The sequence below is a fragment of the Ovis aries genome, chromosome 23 (assembly GCF_016772045.2).
Source record: "Ovis aries strain OAR_USU_Benz2616 breed Rambouillet chromosome 23, ARS-UI_Ramb_v3.0, whole genome shotgun sequence".
In the NCBI taxonomy this organism is placed as follows: Eukaryota; Metazoa; Chordata; class Mammalia; order Artiodactyla; family Bovidae; genus Ovis; species Ovis aries.
Window position 1 is genome coordinate 21498682 of NC_056076.1, and position 21670 is coordinate 21520351.

At 41.1% G+C, this 21670-nt stretch overlaps 2 protein-coding genes across 3 annotated transcripts; both read right to left on the reverse strand.

Annotated features, from left to right (window-relative positions):
* Window positions 1-905: 905 nt before the first annotated feature.
* On the reverse strand, window positions 906-12089 carry C23H18orf21 (chromosome 23 C18orf21 homolog). 2 transcript variants are annotated; one of them, XR_009598193.1, is made up of 6 exons: window positions 11977-12089; window positions 11872-11894; window positions 7840-8039; window positions 6344-6540; window positions 4103-4480; window positions 906-3421 (listed from the first exon to the last, which is right to left on the reverse strand). XR_009598193.1 is itself a non-coding variant. In XM_060405333.1 (5 exons), the coding sequence occupies exons 1-5, from the start codon at window positions 12051-12053 to the stop codon at window positions 4327-4329; spliced, it is 651 nt and encodes a 216-aa protein (XP_060261316.1). In that variant the 5' UTR covers window positions 12054-12089; the 3' UTR covers window positions 906-4326. The 2 variants fall into 2 exon arrangements, 1 of the variants encoding a protein (XP_060261316.1); XM_060405333.1 differs by having other exon boundaries at window positions 906-4480.
* A 74-nt stretch (window positions 12090-12163) lies between these two features.
* Window positions 12164-17013, reverse strand: LOC101115843 (ribosomal biogenesis factor-like). The gene is made up of 2 exons (XM_027960702.3): window positions 16985-17013; window positions 12164-16200 (listed from the first exon to the last, which is right to left on the reverse strand). The coding sequence occupies exons 1-2, from the start codon at window positions 17011-17013 to the stop codon at window positions 15846-15848; spliced, it is 384 nt and encodes a 127-aa protein (XP_027816503.1). The 3' UTR covers window positions 12164-15845.
* Window positions 17014-21670: the final 4657 nt, after the last annotated feature.

Consider the following 21670-nt stretch of genomic DNA (forward strand, 5'->3'; position numbering starts at 1 on the left):
GGGGCTCAACTCTATGCCAAAGGCAGCTGGACTTTATGGCCATGGAGCAGCAAATGAGAGGGTCAGTGGATGGAAAATTACTAAAGTCAGATGTTGAGGGTGGGGGAATTCTTGCTAAACTGACTTAGCAGGATTTTCACTAAAACTGGTCTAGGCAGGCCAAATACAAAGCCCAAGGATGAGGCCTAGTCAAAAAGGGGCTCAGAGAAGAAGTTTAGACAAGAAGTGTGTCTTTGTCCATATAATTAAAAACAATTTGCCTATATCCATCATTAGTGAGACACATTCAAAGGGCAACCACCATAGTGTAATAGTTGATCTTGTTATTCATCTAGCTATTTTATTGGTGGTCATATTAAGATTTTTTGATCAACTATGATAATAGCACAAATTGCTTGAGCACTTTTAATATTCCATCCATCTTCTAGGTACCATCTCATGGAGTCCTCACAGCACCTTTATGAGGTAAGTATTATTATCCTCGTTTTAGAAATAATGAAACAGAGAAATTTAAGAATTTGCCAAAGATCACAGTCAGTAAATGACACAGGCTGGTTCTGTAGGGCAAGACCACAAAGACAGTCTTAACCAGAAGACTGTACTTGTTTTTAAGAGCACACAAGTAGGGGCTTCCCTGGTGGCTTAGTGGTGGTACATCTGCCTGCCAGTGCAGAGTATCTACACTGGCCTCCCAGGTGGCTTGTCAGCAGTAAAGAATCTGGCCTGCCAAGCAGGAGATGCAGGTTTGATCCCTAGGTCAGGAAGATCCCTTGGAGAAGGAAATGGCAACTTACTCCAGTATTCTTGCCTGGGAGACCCCATGGATAGAGGGGCCTGGCGGGCTACAGTCCATGGGGTTGCAAAAGAGTTGGACATGACTTAGCGACTAACAACAATCTACACTGTAATATTAAAAAAAATTTTATTGAAATATACTTGATATACAGTATTGTTTCAGATGTTAAACATAGTTTTTCAGTATTTTTGCAGATACACTCCATTATAGGTTATTACAAGATTCATGGGTATAATTCCCTGTGATAGCTTATTGCTAATCCATTTTATATATAATAATTTGTCTTAATCCCATATCCCTTATTTGTCCTTTGCCCCTTTCCTCTCCCCTTTGGTCACGTTTATTTTCTATAAGTCTGTTTGCTTTACATTCATTTATATTAGTTTTTAGATTTTGCACATGTGATATACATCATTTGTCTGACATTTCATGAAGCATATTCTCTAGGTCCATACACATTGCTGCAAATAACAGTGCATGTACACGTGCTAAGTCGTTTCAGCCATGTCTGACTCTGTGTGACCCTATGGATTACAGCCTGGCAAGCTCCTTTATCCATGGGATTCTCCAGGCAAGAATATTGGAGTGGGTTGCCATGCCCTCCTCCAAGCAATCTTTTTGTTCTTTTTCAGGACTAATATTCCATCATATGTATCTGTATGTGTATGTATATCTTATTAATCCAGTCATCTCTTAATGGGCATTTAGGTTGCTTTCATGTCTTGGCTATTGTAAATAGCGCTATAGTGAACATTGGGGAGCATGTATCTTTTCGAATTAGTGTTTTCAGTTTTTCCAGATAGATAGCCAGGAGTGGGATTCCTGGATCATATGGTAGTTCTGTTTCTAGTTTTTTTTAGGAACCTACGTATCCTTTTCTATACTAGCAATTTACATTGCTGCCAACATACACTGTAATATTTTTAGGTAATGTTTATTTTCATTTTTTAAATAACAGCTTTAATGAGATAATTACATGTTATAATCACCCTTTTAAAGTGTAGAATTCAGTGGGTTTTAGTATATTCAGTAGTTTTTAGTTACCCAATAATTACTACTAATTCCAGAATATTTAGGGAGCTTCCCTGGTAGCTCCACTGGTAAAGAATCTGCCTGCAGTGCAGGAGACCCCGGTTTGGGAAGATCTGCTGGAGAAGGGATAGGCTACCCACTCCATTCAGTGCTCTTAGGCTTCCCTGGTGGCTCAGCTGGTAAAGAATCTGTCTGCAATGTGGGAGACCTGGGTTTGATCCCTGGGTTGGAAAGATCCCCTCGAGAAGGGAATATCCACTGCAATATTCTGGCCTGGAGAATTCCATAGTCCATGGGGTCACAGAGAGTTGGACATGACTGAGTGACTTTCACTCTCTTTAAGAAAATTTTTTTTAATTGAAGGATAATTGCTTTACAGAATTTTGTTTTCTGTCAAACCTCAACATGAATCAGCCATAGGTATACATATATCCCCTCCCTTTTGAACCCCTCTCCCATCTCCCTCCCCATCCTACCTCTCTAGATTGATACAGAGCCCCTGTTTTGAGCTTCCTGAGCCATACAGCAAATTCTTGTTAACTTTCCAGAATATTTGCATCACTGTGAAAAATAATCCTATTCTCATTTATCAGTCCACTCCGCATTCCCCCGCCCTTCCCCTCAGCAACCATTAATCTATTCCTATTATAGGTATTTTCCTATTCTGAGCATTCCATGTGAATCATGCATAGTAGTATTCATTGTATATATGTAACACCTTTTTGAATCTTCACCTGTTGATGAGCACTTAGGTTGTTTCCATATCTTGGCTATTATAAATAATGCCACGATGAACATGGGGGTACAGATAACTTCTCAGATTTGTGTCTTTGTATTCTCCGGACAAATAGCAAGGAGTGGGATAACTGGATCTTATGATAGTTCTATCCTTAATTTTTAGAGAAATCTCCATCTTCCAGTGTCTACACCAATTAATATTTCTAACAGTGTACATGGGCTTCCTTTTCTCCACATCCTTGCCAACAGTTGGCTTTTTTGATCCTGGCTGTTCTGATAGGTGTGAAGTGATATTTCATTGTGATTTTAATTCACATTTCCCTAATTAGTGAAGTTGAACATCTTTTCATGTGTCTGTTGGCTATCTGTATATCTTCTTTGGAAACATGTCCATCAGCTTCTCTGCCCACTTTTTTTTTTTTTTTTTTCCCGTCTTTGCAGATTTATTAGAACTGGTATAGAGCTGGTTCATAGATTTTTTTTTTGGCAAAAGCCCTTAAACTTTTATATCCCATCATAATGGTAAATGAAGTCCAGCAAACAGTTTAAATAATTCTTGATTACATGATCTTTCCCTGCTGCCTGTTCCAAGCCTCTACCCCTCCGGCTGGGCTAAGCCCATAAGGGGAGGCATCTCCAGGCCCCAAGGCAGTCTGCCCACTTTTTAACAGGTTATTTTTATTGTTGTTGAGTTATATGAGTTTATCAACTCCTTATCAGCTATATTATTTGCAGCTATCTTCTCCCATTCAGTAGGTTTTCATTTTATTGGTTTCCTTTGCTGTATGGAAGCTTTTTAATTTGATGTAATCCCATTTATTTTTGGTTCTATTTCCCTTGCCTGAAGAGACATACCTAGAAAGATAATGCAAAGATGATGTTAAAGAGCATATTGCCTATGATTTCTTCTAGGAGTTTTATAGTTTCAGGTCTTAACATTCAAGTCTTTAATTCACTATGAGTTAATTTTAATTTTTATGTATGGTGTGAGATAATAGTAGTTTCATTTTTTTCCATGTAGCTGTTCAGTTTTCCTAGTACGATTTACTAAAGAGATTATCCTTTCTTCACTGTATGTTCTTAAGAAATTTAAGTTTTAAACTTTTAAGTAGCAAAGAGGCTTGGAAACAGATTATAAAGTAAATTACTTAAAGAGCTTTTAAAACACAGGTTGAATATAATCCTAGCCTATCATTTTAAAAAAAGCATATCTATGTTCCAGGAAATATTAAGATAGCTAAACTAAGACAGCTATCTTAACTAAGCTAAGATAGTTACTGTGTTATGTTCCAATATAAATTTTAGACCTAATAGTAGGTATTCACCAGAGCAAATGAAATGCCACTTACAGTGAAACATTATAGTGTACACTTTTTCTGAATTAACAGTAAGGCCACAGACAGCTAGAAAGGAAGTAGAGCTCTTATAATGGTCTCAATTTCCTTATGAAAGAAAAGGACATAAATCATGAAAACTTAGGGGAGGAGAAAATCATAATATAACCACTCACTGTCCGTATTTATCTTTACTACTTACCTTTCATATATTTTTGATCCTTGCAATCACTCTGTGAGGCAGGCATGGTTAATTTTTTCATTCCAAGGAGCTATTTTCTCCACAAACACTGAAGAATGCCAAGAAAAGTTTGCTCTTGGACCTGAGTTTCCATTTATTTTAAGAATAAGTAACTTTTTTAAAAAGCAGTTTTTCTAACTTAGTTTCAGAAATTGCATTAAACATTTATTTTCATAATCTATCTTTTACAAAGAAGATAAGAAATTTCTAAAGTCCATCTTTGGATTCTTTTTGGATTCACTCTGACTAAGCAACATTTTTAGTCGAGAGAAGTGTTTCTTTGTTTTGCTTGCATGCTTTGAGGAACAAATGGATGTTGACTGTCCAGATGCAGGTGTTCTGAAAAAAAAAAAAAACATAAAGCCACACTTAGATATACAGACAGAGAGCAGTTCCTCCTACTTAGCCTAGATACCTACTACTATAATCATTCTCTACCCTTCTGTAATAATTACGGCCATACATGAGCAGTAGCTGTACCCAGCAAAGTCATTCCCAGTTTGTTAAAAAAAAAATCTCACTAAACAAGCTAATGGCAACATTTAGGAGATATAAGGGGTGTGTCTAGAAGCTTCTTTCATACCTGAAAGAGGAAGCTAAAGGCAAAGTCTCATTAGGACTGAGTTCCTTGTAAGACTGACATCAAAATTCATAATTCTAAGCAAGGACTGCAAAAACATTTTTTAGTTCACAGCTCAAGACCACTTTCTTTCTCAAAAGTGAAAAATCTCAACCTATGCATACAGGTACCATTCTGTTGTATTTTCACCCTTATACAAGGTGAGCTCTAGAGGGCAGATATTTTGTATGGCTAACTGTATATTCCAGTGCTTTTTAGCAGAGCCAAGCACAGAGGGTACTCTCTATAAATTTCACTGAATAAACAATTCCCCTTCTGGTATGTGTGTATTTATGCCTCCTTCCACTTCATTCTCTCCAAGTGTGTTCAACCCCCAAATAATATTTGGGGTTTGTCAATCTCATCCCTTTTCTGACTCCCCAACCATGATAAACATGATAACTTTCTCTTTCCTGCATATACCTATTATGCAGTCTGGTCTAAATGCAAGTGAATTATTTTAAATATTCCAAATTTTCTTTTATCTGCATATATCCTGTAAGTAGAAACTTTCACGATGAATTCCTATCATATCAAACACCAAAATAATCAGGAATACAGAGAAAACTGACTTGAAATTTTAAATGTCAATCCTCATATAAAAACCTCAATTTTAATAAGCAGAAATAATCTAGTCCTTGCTGAATTTTGTTATTTAATTTCAAGAAGCTACCAGACTCTTCTGTAATAAAAATGTTTAAAATTCCTTTCACAGTTAGTACAGAGTTAAATTTGTTCATCAGCATAATGAATAGAGTATTGAGGATTACTGAAAATAAAACATGTGCCCAGTCACATAGTTAACTTCACATCATTTCACAAATCCCTACTCTGTTGAGTTTCTGACAGGGGAAACTGCAGAAAATAAAGGTTTAGAGCAGGAAAGTCAACCCTGACTGGTTGTCTTGGTGACACAAAGGATGAATTAAGGCAAGTGATAGGCAGACAGATTGGTGCCAGGTAGTGGGGGCTGAAACCCATGCCACTATGGGTTTATGTCTTTCATATGCACAGAGTGAGGTACCACAGGCTTCTAATCAGAACTGTGTTTTTCTAATCAGAACTGTGTTTTTCAATAAATATTGGACTAGAAGGGTTTGAAACTAGAAGCAGGAAGACTCAGGGAATTATTGTAGTAATTGTGGCAAAGGATGAATAATGACCTGAACAGACAGCAGCAGCACGGAGGAAAAGGAGAGGACAGGTGCAAACACCTTGGGGGCAGGATGGATAGAAACCGGTGACTGGGCCCAGACAGAGGCAGCAGGACTGTCAACTGCACCGACCATTTCAGGTCAGAATGTCTAGAAGGGCATGTTCATTTACAGATTAAGGAAACTTAGGAGGAGGGGCAGGTTTGAGTGGTTACCTCTAGCGACATGCAGGGGTGGGAAGTGGATATATTTAAGAGGCAGCTGGGAACGGGCCCAGGGAGAGGTTGGATGTAGAGGAACACACCTGGAAGTCAGTGCAGTGATGACTTCCTCAACTGCATGGCAGTTTCAGGGAGTGTTTCTTATACAGAGAAATTAGAACTCAGGGGTTAGCAATGGCTATTTATATAGCTTAATGGATTAACATACCTGAAAATCAATGCTGGGCTCTTGCCTTTGGAACCAGACATATGATTTAGGTTTGCAGAACTTGGAGTCTTTCTCTCTGGGGTCTTCAGGCTGAGTTTACTCATAGGAGTGGTAGGATTGCTCTTCACTGCTGACAAAAAGCTTCTGCTTTTCCCATGATGTTTAACTGTTCTGTTGCATGTTTTACAAGTAATCAACTGCCACAAAAAGAAGAAACAGTGAGTCTTATTTCTCCTTATAATTTAATCCAATAAACTGTATATTCATTAAATTCTTATATGTAAGGCACCCTTTAGTATCTGGGCATTTATACCTTTATAACATTTTGCAACTTTTTTTTGGCAGAAAAATTCCAAGCCTTTTCCCAATAAAATATGGCAAAATATCACTGAAAATAATTGACTCCTTCAGACCCTTAGTGAATCTATATATAAATACAAGTCTAAAGTAATTTATAAAACCAGGCACAGGAATTCTCACATTCTCATCCTTCTTCACTTCATTAGGAATAGAGGTTGACTTTCTTTTCAGGATTCATTGTTCAAGACATGGTCCATTTTATAGCTAAATGCTCTTCTACACATCTGACTCACAAGGCACCAGATTCGGCCCAGGCCTCAACAAAATTAACAAACTAGTTTATGAGAAGTACTCTAATGTTCATGAGCAGGTAAAAATGCATTCACAGAGGTTTAAGTTGCTTTATGAAAATGCACTTACCTGTCCAACAATGGTAATCTCCTAAATATGGCAGTTCCAATCCAAGTTGTTAGGTCTTAGGCCAGACCTAATCTGTCACAGTGTCCACCGTGCCCAGCACAGTGCCTAGTAACCAGGCACTGGAATAGTTGATAAATGTTTAACACAGAACATGCACATAAAGTGTATCTAATACTGGTTGCTACATAGTAAACCATAAGTAATTTAATTTGGTTGTTTTATTCTACTTTACATCTCCAATATATAACACTGTTTGGCATAATGTAAGATTCTCAATAAATGTTTGATGAATGAACATAAGACACACTTATCTCTGTTGGACATAAACCTAAATACATACTCTGACATGGAGGGGGTGACTGAAGAAATGACACTGGTACCTAATACTTTACGCTCTTTCCTTATGTGTACCTAATACAGTTTACTGTGTCTGAAGAAAAGGACCATTAGCTGAAAATATTTAGTGGTAACTGCAGTTCGGATGATGTCACACTGGTGAGCTCAAGAAATCCTCAAATTTGTGAAAATAATTGTGCTCAACAGTAAGATCTGGGCATTGAGAGTTCATTATGTTTGGTTTTAGGTAACACTGAAAAACAAAACTAAGCTGTACTCTTGATGAAACAGTAATCACTAGAAAAAAATCTTATATATATATTTTGACAATCTAAATATACTACTACAAACCTCTGAGTTATATTCAGGCTAATTCTTAACCTTATCATAAGTGAAAGAAAAGTCTAGTTTACTTATACATAATGGAATTGAAATCTTACCAGCACACTTTTGGAGTCTTTGTACTTTTTCAGAATTTTTGCTTCTTTAAAACTGAGTGTATAATTTCTTGCTTCTCTATTCAGAAGTTTCTGTATCCTCGGTGTCAGTTTGGGCTTGGGTTTGAGGCGCACTCGAGATTTATCCTGAACAAGCAACTGGAAACAGTATGGACATGTTCCTTCAAAAGTGCTTTTATCATCTAAAATTACACAAGTAAAACCCAAAAGTCAGCAAATCAGAGTATTCTGTTACCACAAACTATCAATATTATAAATGCAAAAGAGTATATTATTTAATATGAGCAAATACAAATTTTCCTTAAGCAAAACTCAAAATATAAGAATCTACAAAGATAAATCGGCAATAATTTATTTTACAAAACAATATAGTTCTATCGAGTCACTCTTTTTAGCAACAGATAAGTTAAGTCCCCACCCTTTTTCACATCATGCGAAATGCCAGGCTGGATAAAGCACAAGCTGGAATCAAGATTGCCAGAAGAAATATCAATAATCTCAGTTATGCAGATGATACCATCTTTATGGCAGAAAGCAAACAAGAACTAAAGAGTCTCTTGATGAAAGAAGAAAGTGAAAAAAGTGGCTTAAAACTCAACATTCAGAAAACTAAGATCATGGCATCCAGTCCCATCACTTCATGGCAAATAGATGGGGAAACAGTGACAGACTTTATTTTTTGAGGCTCCAAAATCACTGCAAATGGTGACTGCAGCCATGAAATTAAAAGATGCTCGCTCCTTGGAAGAAAATCTGACCAACCTAGACAGCATATTAAAAAGCAGACATTACTTTGCCAAAAGAGGTCCATCTGGTATTTCCAGTAGTCATGTATGGATGTGAGAGTTGGACTATAAAGAAAGCTGAGTGCCAAAGAATTGATACTTTCGAACTGTGGTGTTGGAGAAGATTCTTGAGAGTCCCTTGGACTGCAAGGAGATTAAACCAGTCAATCATAAAGGAAATGAATCATGAACATTCACTGGAAAGACTGATGCTGAAGCTGAAACTCCAAAACTTTGGCCACCTGATGTGAAGAACTGACTCATCTGAAAAGACCCTGATGCTGATGTGAAAATAATTGTGCTCAACAGTAAGATGTGAAGGGGAAAGAAGGGGACAAGAGAGGATGAGATGATTGGATGGCATCACTGACTCGATGGACATGAGTTTGAGCAAGCTCTGGGAGGTGGTGATGGACAGGGAAACCTGGCGTGCTGCAGTCCATGGGGTTGCAGAGTCAGACACAACTGAGCGGCTGAACTGAGCCACTCTTTGCTATGTTGTTCATTATTGCTACCAAGTGAAAAAAGGCTGTAAGTCTCACAAATTTTACAAACACATTTATCATGAAATAACAATATTGTGACTTTTCTTTTTTAAACAATCAGCACAGTTTTGTGGTTGTGAGCTGGGCTTTGTCTGCAGTACAAGGTAACAGGACAACAGACTTGCCCCAGGCCCTTTATGCAATCAAGAAAGCATTCACTGACCATCTACCATGCTAGGCTGGAGACATAAATATGGAAGAAAAGGAGTTGCTATCTTTATAGAATTCATGTTCATGGGGAGCCCTAGGGAAATGAAGGTAAGACTGGTAAGAACTGTAACAGAATATGATTAAAATGCCCTGAAAATTATTAAACTCTATATAGACTAGCTAGAAACATTTCAAAGAGGCTTGATAAAGGTCATTGTAGATGAGTATAAACTCTTAACTGTATTTGGAAAAGGCATCTGTTATTGGTAAAGGGCTTTTGAGTACAACCACAGTGAAAAAAGCAAGCATGGTTATTTAGGGAAAGGTGAAGTGTGAAGGTAATGTTGCTAAAAAGGAAGGTGGGTACACCCTAAATATTTAGGGGTAAGTCCTGTGTTAAGTGCTAGGAATAGCACTATTGAAAAGCTAAGGACAATGCTTGTAACTTAGCTCTGAAAAGTGTAAAATTCATTCACACTGAGAGACTGTTATATGCCAAGCACTGGTTGTGGGAGATACCATGGTGAACAGAGCACAATTCATGGAGAGAGACAGTGAACACAATGCCAAATGTTAAGTGCTTGGGAGAAAAAAGACGAAAGGAGAATGTGGATTGCTGATATAGCTGCTATTATCTTAAATAGGGAAGCCACGGAAGGCTTTGTGGGGTGACATTTTCAAGAGACCAGAAGGAAATGAGGAAGGAATCCAAGTAGGTAAGGTAAGACTTAGGTGAGGTAAGACTTCCAGGTACTGGAAGGGCAGTTGCAAAGGCCATGACACAACATGGGCGCCTGGCAGTGGTTGAAGTTCAGTGAAAAAAAGGGAGAGCAGCTCAAAGAGGTAATGCGACCTATGACATAGGTACACCTGTGGACTCATAAGGATCTTCACTTTTACTGAGGTGGACAGTCATTTCAGAGTTTGTAGCAGAGAACTGACATGAATCTAGCTTAGGTTTCTGTTAGGCTCACACTGACTGCTGGATTGAGTCTGGACTGCAGAGATGCATGGGAGCTGTTGGCAATAATTCAGGAGAGAAACTGATGGCTTGGACAGGGTGGTAAGAGGGATGTGGAAAGACGTGGCTAGATGTTGGATACATTTTAAAGCCAACAGGATTTGCTGGCATATTGTCCTGGGGAGGAAGGCTGTTAGTGAGACAAGAGTGGCTCCTAGATTTTTGGGCTAAATGAATCTTAAGGATGAGGTTCAGTTCAGTTCAGTCGCTCAGTCATGTCCGACTGTTTGTGACCCCATGAATTGCAGCACGCCAGGCCTCCCTGTCCATCACCAACTCCCAGAGTTCACTCAGACTCAAGTCCATCGAGTCCGTGATGCCATCCAGCCATCTCATCCTCTGTCGTCCCCTTCTCCTCCTGCCCCCAATCCCTCCCAGCATCAGAGTCTTTTCCAGTGAGTCAACTCTTCACATGAGGTGGCCAAAGTCCTGGAGTTTCAGCTGTAGCATCATTCCTTCCAAAGAAATCCCAGGGCTGATCTCCTTCAGAATGGACTGGTTGGATCTCCTTGCAGTCCAAGGGACTCTCAAGAGTCTTCTCCAACATCACAGTTCAAAAGCATCAATTCTTCAGCGCTCAGCCTTCTTCACAGTCCAACTCTCACATCCATACATGACCACTGGAAAAACCACAGCCTTGACTAGACGGACCTTAGTCGGCAAAGTAATGTCTCCGCTTTTGAATATGCTATCTAGGTTGGTCATAACTTTTCTTCCAAGGAGTAAACGTCTTTTAATTTCATGGCTGCAATCACCACCTGCAGTGATTTTGGAGCCCCCCCCCCCCAAAAAAAAAGTCTGTCACTGTTTCCACTGTTTCCCATCTATTTCCCATGAAGTGATGGGATGAGATGCCATGATCTTCGTTTTCTGAATGTTGAGCTTTAAGCCAACATTTTCACTCTCCACTTTCACTTTGGTTACTAAAATGGGAAGAACTGGGGAAGGGGGGTTGTCCTGTTGGGAGATAAACCTCGAGTTTTCGCCTAATGTGACATTCAAAAAAAGTTGTCAAGGCATCTGGATGAGTCTAGGATTCAGGGGAGCAGTCTGAACTGGGATATAAGTTTGGAAGTCCTCAGTACGAAGAATTTAAAACCCGTAAGACTGCATGAAAAACTATCATCAAGGAATTGGGCGTAGGTAGAAAAGACGTCCAAGGGCTGAGTCCTGGGACACTCCATCATTTGGAGGGTGGAGAAGGAGGCGCCAATAAAGCAGATCAAGAAGTACTGGCTAAAGAGGCAGGAGCTGAACTCGGTGAAGATCTGGAAGCCAAGTGAAGAAACTATTTCGAGTAGATTGATGAATTGTGTCAAATGCCAATAAAAGGTCAGACAAGGTAAGGCATGTTAAGGCATTCCTTTTTTTTACGGAACTAAGAAGCCTCTGGAGGGGGGTTTATAATGGCTGTGGGTCGATCACATTTCTCTGGATCATCTGGTTCGTTGTGCGGAAGGGAGGGAGCGGGGCCACTAGAGCCCGACCCACAACCAACGGGCGTCCTCCTTACCGTGTGACGAGCTGTAGGCCCAGCTGCAAAAGAGACAGACACTCGTAAGGGACGGGACACACCCGCTTGCCGCTCGCCTCCCGCTTCCCCTCCCTCCTCTCTTACAGGAGGTAGCGGGCCTGGCCCGGGCAGCTGTCTCGTAGTTTCCACGCCGCGGCCTCAAGGTAGTGCTTCTGCCTCATTCCCGCCGATATCCCACGCCGCAGAGACCCGGTTGCAAAAATGAGACTCCGGAAGCCGGCTTCCTAAAGCGGCGTACTTTGACATCCGGATCCGACCGTCCTCCGGAGCCAGGCACCCTCGGCTGAAGGGTTCCGGTCCCTCCGCGTCCGGGCTAGCGTCCGGGGGCCGACCCTTCCGCCGCCGTTGGCCCCGCCCCTGGGTTCCGCCTGGTCCCCGAGGGCTGGAAGTCAAGTGAAAGCGTTAATCGCTCAGTCGCGTCCCACTGTTTGAGAGACTATGGACTGTAGCCCACCAGGTTCCTCTGTCCATGCAATGGGTTGCCATTCCCTTCTCCAGGGGATCTTCCCGACACAGGGATCGAAGCTGGGTCTCCGGAATGGCAGGCAGATATTTCAGTCTGAGGATCACATCACATGGGAGCCTGAGCCGAGTAACTTGACTGGGCTGGGTTGGCAGTGTCGGGAGCCGAGGGTGCGCCCGCCTCCAGCACCGTCGTCTCTAGACTTGGGAGCCCGGGTCCTGACCTGGGCCGCGGCGGGCGGATGCGGGGCCAACAAGGGGGCCGCTGGGGTCTCCAGTTCAGCCTGCTCTTGGCAGGGGCGCTAACGAGCTTATCTTTATTATTATTATTATTATTATTTTGTTTTTAATTGAAGTGAAATTCACCTAACTCGTTGGCCATTTTAAGGCTAACTACACAGCTCAGTGATGTGTAGTACGATTGCAATGTTGCACTGTTACTAGTTTGGAAACAGTTGTATCAGCGTAGGGGAAGCTAGGAGGTTATTCCCCGTTGTCCCCTCCCTCTCGGCCCCTGGCAACCGCTGATAACGCTTTTTAAAATTTGTTTTATTTTTCGCGGTGCTGGGTCCTCATTGCTGCATACGCTTTTCTCTAGTTGCAGGGAGTGGGGAAGTGGAGGGTGCGGCTCTCTGCTTCCCATGCTCTTGCTTCTCGTTGCGGTGACTTCTCTTGTTGCCAAGCATGGGCTCTAGGTTCTGTCCACTTCAGGTGAGGCAGATGAGCTCAGTAATTGTGATGCTGGGGCTTGGTTGCTCCACAGCATGTGAGATCTTTCCGCTCCGGGGATGGAACCCATGTCCCCTACATTAGCAGGCAGATTCTTTATCACTGAGCCACCAACCTCAAGTAAATGGAATCATACATGAGATCTTTCAGGTGAGGCTTCTTCCATTTAGTATAGTGTTTTTGAGGTTCATACACTTTGTATTATATATCAGAACTTCATTCCTTCTTATAGCTGAGTAGTGAATGTCCCTTGGACTACAAGGAGATCCAACCAGTCCATTCTAAAGGAGATCAGCCCTGGGTATTCTTTGGAAGGAATGATGCTAAAGCTGAAACTCCAGTACTTTGGCCACCTCATGCAAAGAGCTGACTCATTGGAAAAGACTCTGATGCTGGGAGGGATTTGGGGCAGGAGGAAAAGGGGACGACAGAGGATGAGATGGCTGGATGGCATCACCGACTCAGAGGAGCCTGGAGGGCCACAGTCCATGGAATCGCAAAGAGTCAGACACGACTGAGCATGCCATTCCATACCATACCTTTCAGTGAATAAAGAAATTGAGGCAGTGAAAGATAAGTTGTTTGCCTGAGGATGCATGGCTGATAAGTGATAAACGTGAGTTTGAGTGAACTCCGGGAGATGGTGATGGACAGGGAGGCCTGGCGTGCTGTGATTCATGGGGTCGCAGAGAGTCAGACACCACTGAATGACTGAACTGAACAGAACTGAAGTGTATATATGTTGTCACCAAGTCGTGTCCGACTCTTTGCTACCCCATGGACTGCAGCACACCAGGGCTCCCTGTCCTTCACCATCTCCCAGAGTTTGCCCAAGTGCATGTCCATTGATTCATTGATACCATCCAACCATCTCATCCTCTCGCATCCCCTTCTCCTGCCTTCAATCTTTCCCAACATCAAGGTCTTTTCCAATGAGTTGGCTGTTCACATCAGGTGGCCGAAATATTGCAACTTCAGCATCAGTCCTTCCAATGAACATTCAGGGTTGATTTCCTTTAGGATTGGCACCTATTTTATCTCTTCAGTCATTGATGGACATGTGAGCTATTTCTGCTTTTTGGCTATTGTGAATACTGCTGCTGTGAACTTGAAGGTGTGTTAGTTTCTATTCTTTTGGATTTATACCTAGCAGTGTAATTGTTGGGTCATACTGTAATCCCATTTTTAACAAGGATTCCAACGTCTCCACATCTTCACCAACAAGTGTGAAGTGACATCTCTTTGTGGGTTTGATTTGCATAATGATGTTAAGCATCGTTTCATGTGTTGATGGCAATTTGTATATCTTTGAAGAAATGTCTGTTCCAGTTCTTTGTCCAGTTTTTAATTGGATTGTTTGCTTTTTGTTGTTGAGTTGTTGCAGTTTTAAAAAATGTGTTCTGGATGCATGCGTGTGTGCTAAGTTGCTTCAACTAGCCCTCTCTTTGCAAACATATGGACTGTAGCCCACCAGGCTCTTCTGTCTATGGGATTCTACCGGCAAGAATACTACAGTGGGCTGCCATGACCAGCCACCAGTATCCATATTCTGGATATTAGACTCTTATTTATCCTTCGTTTTTAAGTTCAGAAAGAAGTCACATGATGCAAAAGTTTGTAAAGAGAAAGTATCTATTTAACACCAGATTTTAATTTTTCAGAAGAAAAGTTATTACATATGCTCTTCCCACATTTCCACCCTATTTCTGTGAGATGATCAACACTGGCAGTTGAGTCTCTTCTCCTGTGCCATTACACACACAAGCACATGTATGAATACATGCATGCATGCTAAGTCACTTCAGTCATGTCTGACTCTTTGTGACCCTATGGACTATAGCCCACCAGCCTCCTCTGTCCATGGGATTCTCCAGGCAAGAGTACTGGAGGGGGTTGTCATGCCCTCCCCCAGGGCGTCTTCCTAACTCAGGGGTCAAAACTGCTTCTTTGTTATGTCTCCTGCGTTGGCAGGTGGGTTCTTTACCACTAGTGCCACCTGGAATGCCCATATGAATATATAAATATCCCCAAACACCATTACCACATACCCAGCAACAACAAAACAAGACATATACAAAAAGCAAAAACCAAAAGTAGAATATTAGTCCTTTACCACATTACTTGTCTTTTTCCTTAACAACAAGTCATACACATCTCTCCAGTATGCTGAAGAGATATATATATGCATATATATATACACACACATACTCGCATGTGCTTTTAATAGCTGACAATATGACAAAATGTAATGAACCATAATTTATTTAACCATTTTCCTATTGATGAACATTCAGTTTTTTTCAGTGCTTTACTAGCTCTGATAGTGCAGCAGCAAATATCTTGTATATGCTAATGCTTTTTATTTCCTTTGTCTGAATTCCTAAAAGAGAAATTACTGAGTGGAATAATATCCATATTTTAATTTCCTAGATCATCCAAGAAAGATTGTAGCAATTCACACTCTCAGCATCAATATCTGAGAAAGCTGGGTCAAATTGAATAGGTGAAAAGGTGAAGGTTATTAGCTTACTTAAATACCACTGAAATAAAGCCTCTTTTCATTCATTTCTTGATGGTTTGCATTTTCTTTTGTGGAAAGAAATCTTCAGTGAGTTGTTTATTAGTTTCTGGGAATCTTTGTATTTTGGTGAAATTCATCCTCTGCTTGTCATTTATGATGCAATGTTTCCTTACTTTTTTTTTCTTGTATAAAAGATTAAATTTATTGGTATTTTTGGGGAATTTGATGCATCATCGGTGTATTACAAGTGAGCCATTAATCTTCTAGCTTCATCAACATTAACTGGTACGTTTTCATGACACTGCTGAGATATCAGTTGTTTCTGTAGGGGATCAAGGGAAAGGCCTTTTGAGAAGTTTGCCAGTTCCTTTTGTACATCTATAAAAGCTTTATTCACTCTGTTAACTTTTTCATCATTCACAATGTTTATCTTCTTAAGGTTAGTGGTAACTGGTTTTACTTTATTTTTAACCTTAAAGCTTTTTTGGCTGGCTATGTGGAATACATTTCTGGACTTCTCCCCTCTTAGTTTGTTCTTGGCTATTGTCAGGCCTCCGATACCCTTGTGCAGCTTCTCAAATTCCAGGTGATGCCATCTGTACGCGCAAGATCCAGCTCCTTACTTAACTTTTATCCTTGGAAGGTTTATAGCATTTTTCCCCCAAGATTTTTTATGTGGTTAGACTCTTCATGAGTCAGTCTGGGTTTTCTGTATAGCTTTAAAGTGAAAGTGAAAGTGAAATTGAAGTCGCTCAGTCGTGTCCGACTCTTTGCGACCCCGTGGACTGTAGCCTGCTAGGTTCCTCTGTCCATGGAATTCTTCAGGCAAGAATAGTGGAGTGGGTTGCCATTTCTTTCTCCAACAGTATGTATTCAGTTCAGTTCAGTTCAGTTCAGTCACTCAGTTGTGTCCGACTCTTTGTGACCCCATGAATCACAGCATGCCAGGCTTCCTGTCCATCACCAACTCCCGGAGTTCACCCAAACTCATGTCCGTCGAGTCGGTGATGCCATTCAGCCATCTCATTCTCTGTTGTCCCCTTCTTCTCCTGCCCTCAATCCTTCCAAGCATCAGGGTCTTTTCCAATGAGTCAACTCTTCGCGTGAGGTGGCCAAAGTACTGGAGCTCCAGCATCGGTCCCTCCAATGAACACCCAGGACTGGTCTCCTTTAGGATGGACTGGTTGGATCTCCTTGCAGTCCAAGCGACTCTCAAGAGTCTTCTCCAACACCACAGTTCCAAAGCATCAATTCTTCGGTGCTCAGCTTTCTTCACAGTCCAACTCTCACATCCATGCATGACCACTGGAAAAACCATAGGCCTCCTTTATCATGCTGAAGCTAGACAACTGACTATTCATCCAAATGTTTTTCTCATACTTGTCTAGCTTGATTTCTTCCATGTGCATCTTTAATCCATATGAAATATATTTTTGCGTAAGTATGAGGTAGAGCATCTAACTGAATTGTTTTCCAGATGGACAAAGATCCCAGATATGCAAAGATTCCTTACTGGCTAGTCTTTTTCTTCTGGAATTGAAGCTTAAAAAAATATGCAGTGAACACTGAATATGTGCCAGGCGCTTTTTAAAGCATCTTATTTCTGTGAATTCATGTAATCCTCACCACTCCATGGCATAGGTGAAATGACAGTTTCTCTGTATGAGTTATTTATTTATTTATTTATTTTTAAAATTTTTATTTTTACTTTATTTTACTTTACAATACTGTATTGGTTTTGCCATACATTGACTTGAATCCACCACGGGTGTACATGAGTTCCCAAACATAAGCCCCCCTCCCACTTCCCTCCCCATAACATCATGTAAGAATCGAATCGCCAGTCTATGTCCGACACAGGATACAGCATGCTTGGGGCTGGTGCACGGTGATGACCCAGAGAGATGTATGAATTTTTTAAAATAAAGTTGCAGCTACTTCTAGATTCTTTTATCTGTTTAATGCTCCGTGCTTGGTCGCTCAGTGGTGTCCAACTCTTTGCGACTCCAGGGACTATAGCCCTTCAGGCTCCTCTGTCTGTAGGGTTCTCCAGGCAAGAGTACTGGAGTGGGTTGCCATTCCCTTCTCTTCCTGACCCAGTGATCCAACCCCTCCCCTGGGTCAGGGTCCTTTCATCTCTTTCACTAGCCAGGGAGGCAGAAGAGGAGGACCACGCTCTACGTGCATGTGCATGCGTTCTTCTGGCCCGCAGCGCACTGTCTTTCAGCTGTTCCTCTGTCTGCTCTGAGCACTGCACTCCTGTATCCCAGTCCTTCAGGCAGGACCTTTACTTGCATCACAACTTGTCTTCTCAGGCGTCATGGGGCCCAGAGGCACCCTTGGCTTCCCCCACAACCGGCCCTCCCGCCCAGTCTCCTTCCTTCTCGGCCCCACCAAGAACCTGCTTCCTCTTCCCAACCCCTGTAGTGGCTCCCCATGCTCCACAAATCCCAACACTGCACACCTCTCCCCACACCTTGGCCACCCTCTCTTCTTTTGTTTGCACTCCTACCTTGGCCCCCAACATTCTTTTCCTGCTTCCTTTCTCCCAGTCCATTCTTCACCTGGCAGTGACCTTCTTAAACTGTAAATCATTTGGGGGGACCTGGAGTGTCCTCTGCAAGCTCCTCATTGCACTTGGAACTGGCATCCTCTCCAGGGCCCACGTGGCTGGTCAGTGCCCCACCTCAGACCTCACCTCGTCTCACCTGTGCTGTGCTTAGGTGCTCAGTCGTGTCGGACTCTGCGACTCCATGGACTGTAGCCCACTAGGTTCCTCTGACCACGGGATTCTCCAGACGAGAACACTGGAGTGGGTTGCCATGCCCTCTTCCAGGGAATCTTCCCAACCCAGGGATCGAACCCAGGTCTCCCACACTGCAGGCGGATTCTCTACCATCTGAGCCATCAGGGAAGCCCTTGAATACTGGAGTGGGTAGCCTATCTCTTCTCCAGTGTATCTTCCTGACCCAGGAATCAAACCAGAGTCTCCTGCATTTCTGGGGGATTCTTTACCAGCTGAGCTACCAGGGACTCAGTACTGCTCCTGCCATGCCAGCTTTCTCTCTATCACTTAACATGGTCTGCTCAGATCCACCCCAGTCCCTTGGCTTTGAATGAGGATCCTCCCCACAGCTACTTTTCCTCCTCATTCAATTTCGTCTCAGACATCACTCTCTCAGAAAGGCATTCTTTGACCACCCCAAAAGAGAGCTGCTTCTGGACCACCCATCAAGTCACTCTCTGCCATTACTAGTTTTTACTGTCATAGTAACCTCACTATCTGAAATTGCTTTATTCATTCATGGGTTACCTGGCCTCTTCCTGAATACCTTGACAGCAGGACTCGGTCTGTCCTTTCTGTTGCTGTTTGTGCAGACCCCAGTGTAGACCCTGGCAACAGAGCAGGGCCTCAGTATGGATTTGCTGCAAAATCATACTGGAAGGAAACGAAATTGAAGGGGGTTGAAGATGGGCCATGAGTTGACAATTGTGGGCAGTGAGTTTGTTATGTTTATTTATTGATTTAAATTTTTTATCATGAAAAATCTCAATCTTATACAAAATAATCACCATAATATAATGAACCTTCATACTTCCATTACACAGCAACTCTCAGCATTCTTGTGCCATCTCTGCCTTTCTCTACCCCCTTCAATTATAGTAATTTTAAACATTCTTAAAGGCATGTTGAAATGTATAAATCTTACATGTACAACTTAAAATGAATATTCTCCCATCAAGATATAGAATGTTTCCAGCCCCTTGGAAGATGAATCACAGACTATCAAGATTTCCAGCATCCCAGGAGTCCCCCTAGTCCCCCAAGTGATCTTTCCCTGTCAGTTGCCCCTCAAAGAGGCCACCACTTTCCTTCTCCTTGAAGTGAAGTTAAAATCACTCAGCTGTGTCCAACTCTTTGTGACCCCATGGACTATAGTCCATGGAATTCTCCAGGCCAGAAAACTGGAGTGCGTAGTCTTTCCCTTCTCCAGGGGATCTTCCCAACCCAGGAATTGAACCAGGATCTCCTGCATTGCAGGCAGATTCTTTACCAACTGAGCTATGAGGGAAGCCCTTCCTTCTTCTCCCTCCCATTTCCCTTCCCCTCCCTCTCCTTCTTCTTCTTACCATATTTTAATTTTACCTTTCCAGAATTTCATACAATAACAAACACTTTCATACAATAATAAACACTTTTCACATAGATTAGTTATGACTTTCTAAAACTTCACATTAATGGAAAGAAATAGTATGTACTTCTTTTATTGCTTTTTTTGCTGGGTTATATTCCATTTTATAGTTACACTGCACTTTTTTATTCATTCACCTGTTGATAGACATTGGACTGTTTCCAGTTTTTGTCTATCAAAAATAGAGCTGTAATTAACATTCTTATACAAGTCTTTTTGTAGCCAATGTTTTCACTTTTCCTACAATAAAAAAGAGCAGAATTTCAAACAGCCTGTTTAACTTTATAAGAATGGCCCAAATGTTTTTCCAAGGTATTTGCACCATTTTGAATTCTCATCAAGAGTGTATGAGAGTTCGATACAGTTTGCTAATATTTGGTATTGTCAGTCTTTTAACTTTTGAACCACTGTAATGGACGTAGATTAGTATCTCTTTGTGTCTTCAGGATTCACTTGAGTGGTGAATAATGATATTGAATACTTTTCATGTGCTTACTGGCCATAGGTATGACTACCATTGTGAAGTATCTTTTCACATCTTGCCCACTTGAAAAGTTGTCTTCATTTTTGTTATCAAATTGTATGAGTTTATTATATATTCTTAATAAAAATCTTAACTAAGTATTTTCTTAATGATGTCTTTTAATGAACAGAAGTTTTAATTTGGATGAAACCTAATTTGTTAATTTTTGTGTTTCTTTGTATGGTTATTGCTCATCTAGCCCTAAATCGTAAGATATTCTCCTATATTTTCTTCTAAACAGTTGGTAATTTCATTTTGATGTTTAGGTCAATGAGCCATCTCAAATTAATTTTTGTGTAGTATAAGGGAGGGGTGGTAGTAGTTTCAGCAACATTCGTTGTAAAGACTTGCCTTCCTGCACTGACTTTATCTAATACCGTTGTCAAAACCAATTGATCATTAGCTGTTGGTATATTTCTAGACTTTCTAGTCTGTTGTATGGATCTATTTGTCTACCCTTGTGGAGATACCATACTGTCTTTTAATTTAATAGAACACATAGCGTATTTATTTATCTTTGTTTATGTATGTATTTATTTAATAATTTTTGGCTGTGCTGGGTCTCTGTCACTGCGCCTGGGCTTTCTCTCATTGCCGTGAGCAGGGGCTACTCTTCGTTGTGGTTCACGGGCTTCTCATTGCAGTGGCTTCTCTTGTTGCAGAGTAAAGGCTCTAAGTGCACACTTCAGTAGTTGCAGCTGGCAGGCTCAGTAGTTGTGGCACACAGGCTTAGTTGCTCAGCAGCATGTGGGATCTTCCTGGACCGGGGATTGAACCCATGTCCCCTGCATTGGCAGACGGATTCTTATCCACTGTACCACCAGAGAAGTCCACCATACTGTCATAGTTTCTATAATTCTATAATAAACTGAAGTTAGGGAGTGTAAGCGCTCCAGGTTTGTCCCACTTTTCCAGCTTTGTCTATTGCAAATTCTTGTCTTTTCCACATACATTTTAGAATTGTCCTGCCAATTTCTATAAGAAGCCTTTTTACATTGAGTTGTAGGAAGATCATTGTGGGGAGAATTAATATCTTAGCAATATTGAATTTAAATCCATAAATGTAGTCTATAGCTCCATTTATTTAGGTCTTTAATTTATTTTTGCAATGTTTAGTTGTTTTCACTGTATAGGGCTTACATGTCTTTTATGAAATTTATTCCAAATATTTTATGCTTTTGATGGTATTGTAAATGAGACTATTTTTAAATTCACTTTCCCAATATTTGTTGTTAGTATGTTAGTATGACTTAGTTAAACTCACACATTAATTTTTGAGAATCAGAGTTAGACTCATAAATTAGATCTAGGTTGTTTTTTGTAGTTGATTCATTAGTTTTTTCTGTACAA

What these genes read in the sequence shown, in the direction of transcription:
- C23H18orf21 (XM_060405333.1), bottom strand. Translation starts at nt 12,053, where the DNA reads ATGAGGCAGAAGCACTACCTTGAGGCCGCGGCGTGGAAACTACGAGAC. An exon ending in GGCCTACAGCTCGTCACACG is followed by an intron (nt 8,040 to 11,871) that starts GTAAGGAGGACG and finishes GTGTAATTTTAG; the next exon opens with ATGATAAAAGCACTTTTGAA. An exon ending in AGCCCAGCATTGATTTTCAG is followed by an intron (nt 4,481 to 6,343) that starts GTATGTTAATCC and finishes TTTTTTTTTCAG; the next exon opens with AACACCTGCATCTGGACAGT.
- LOC101115843 (XM_027960702.3), bottom strand. Translation starts at nt 17,013, where the DNA reads ATGCACATGGAAGAAATCAAGCTAGACAA. An exon ending in GAAGAAATCAAGCTAGACAA is followed by an intron (nt 16,201 to 16,984) that starts GTATGAGAAAAA and finishes TTGCGCGTACAG; the next exon opens with ATGGCATCACCTGGAATTTG.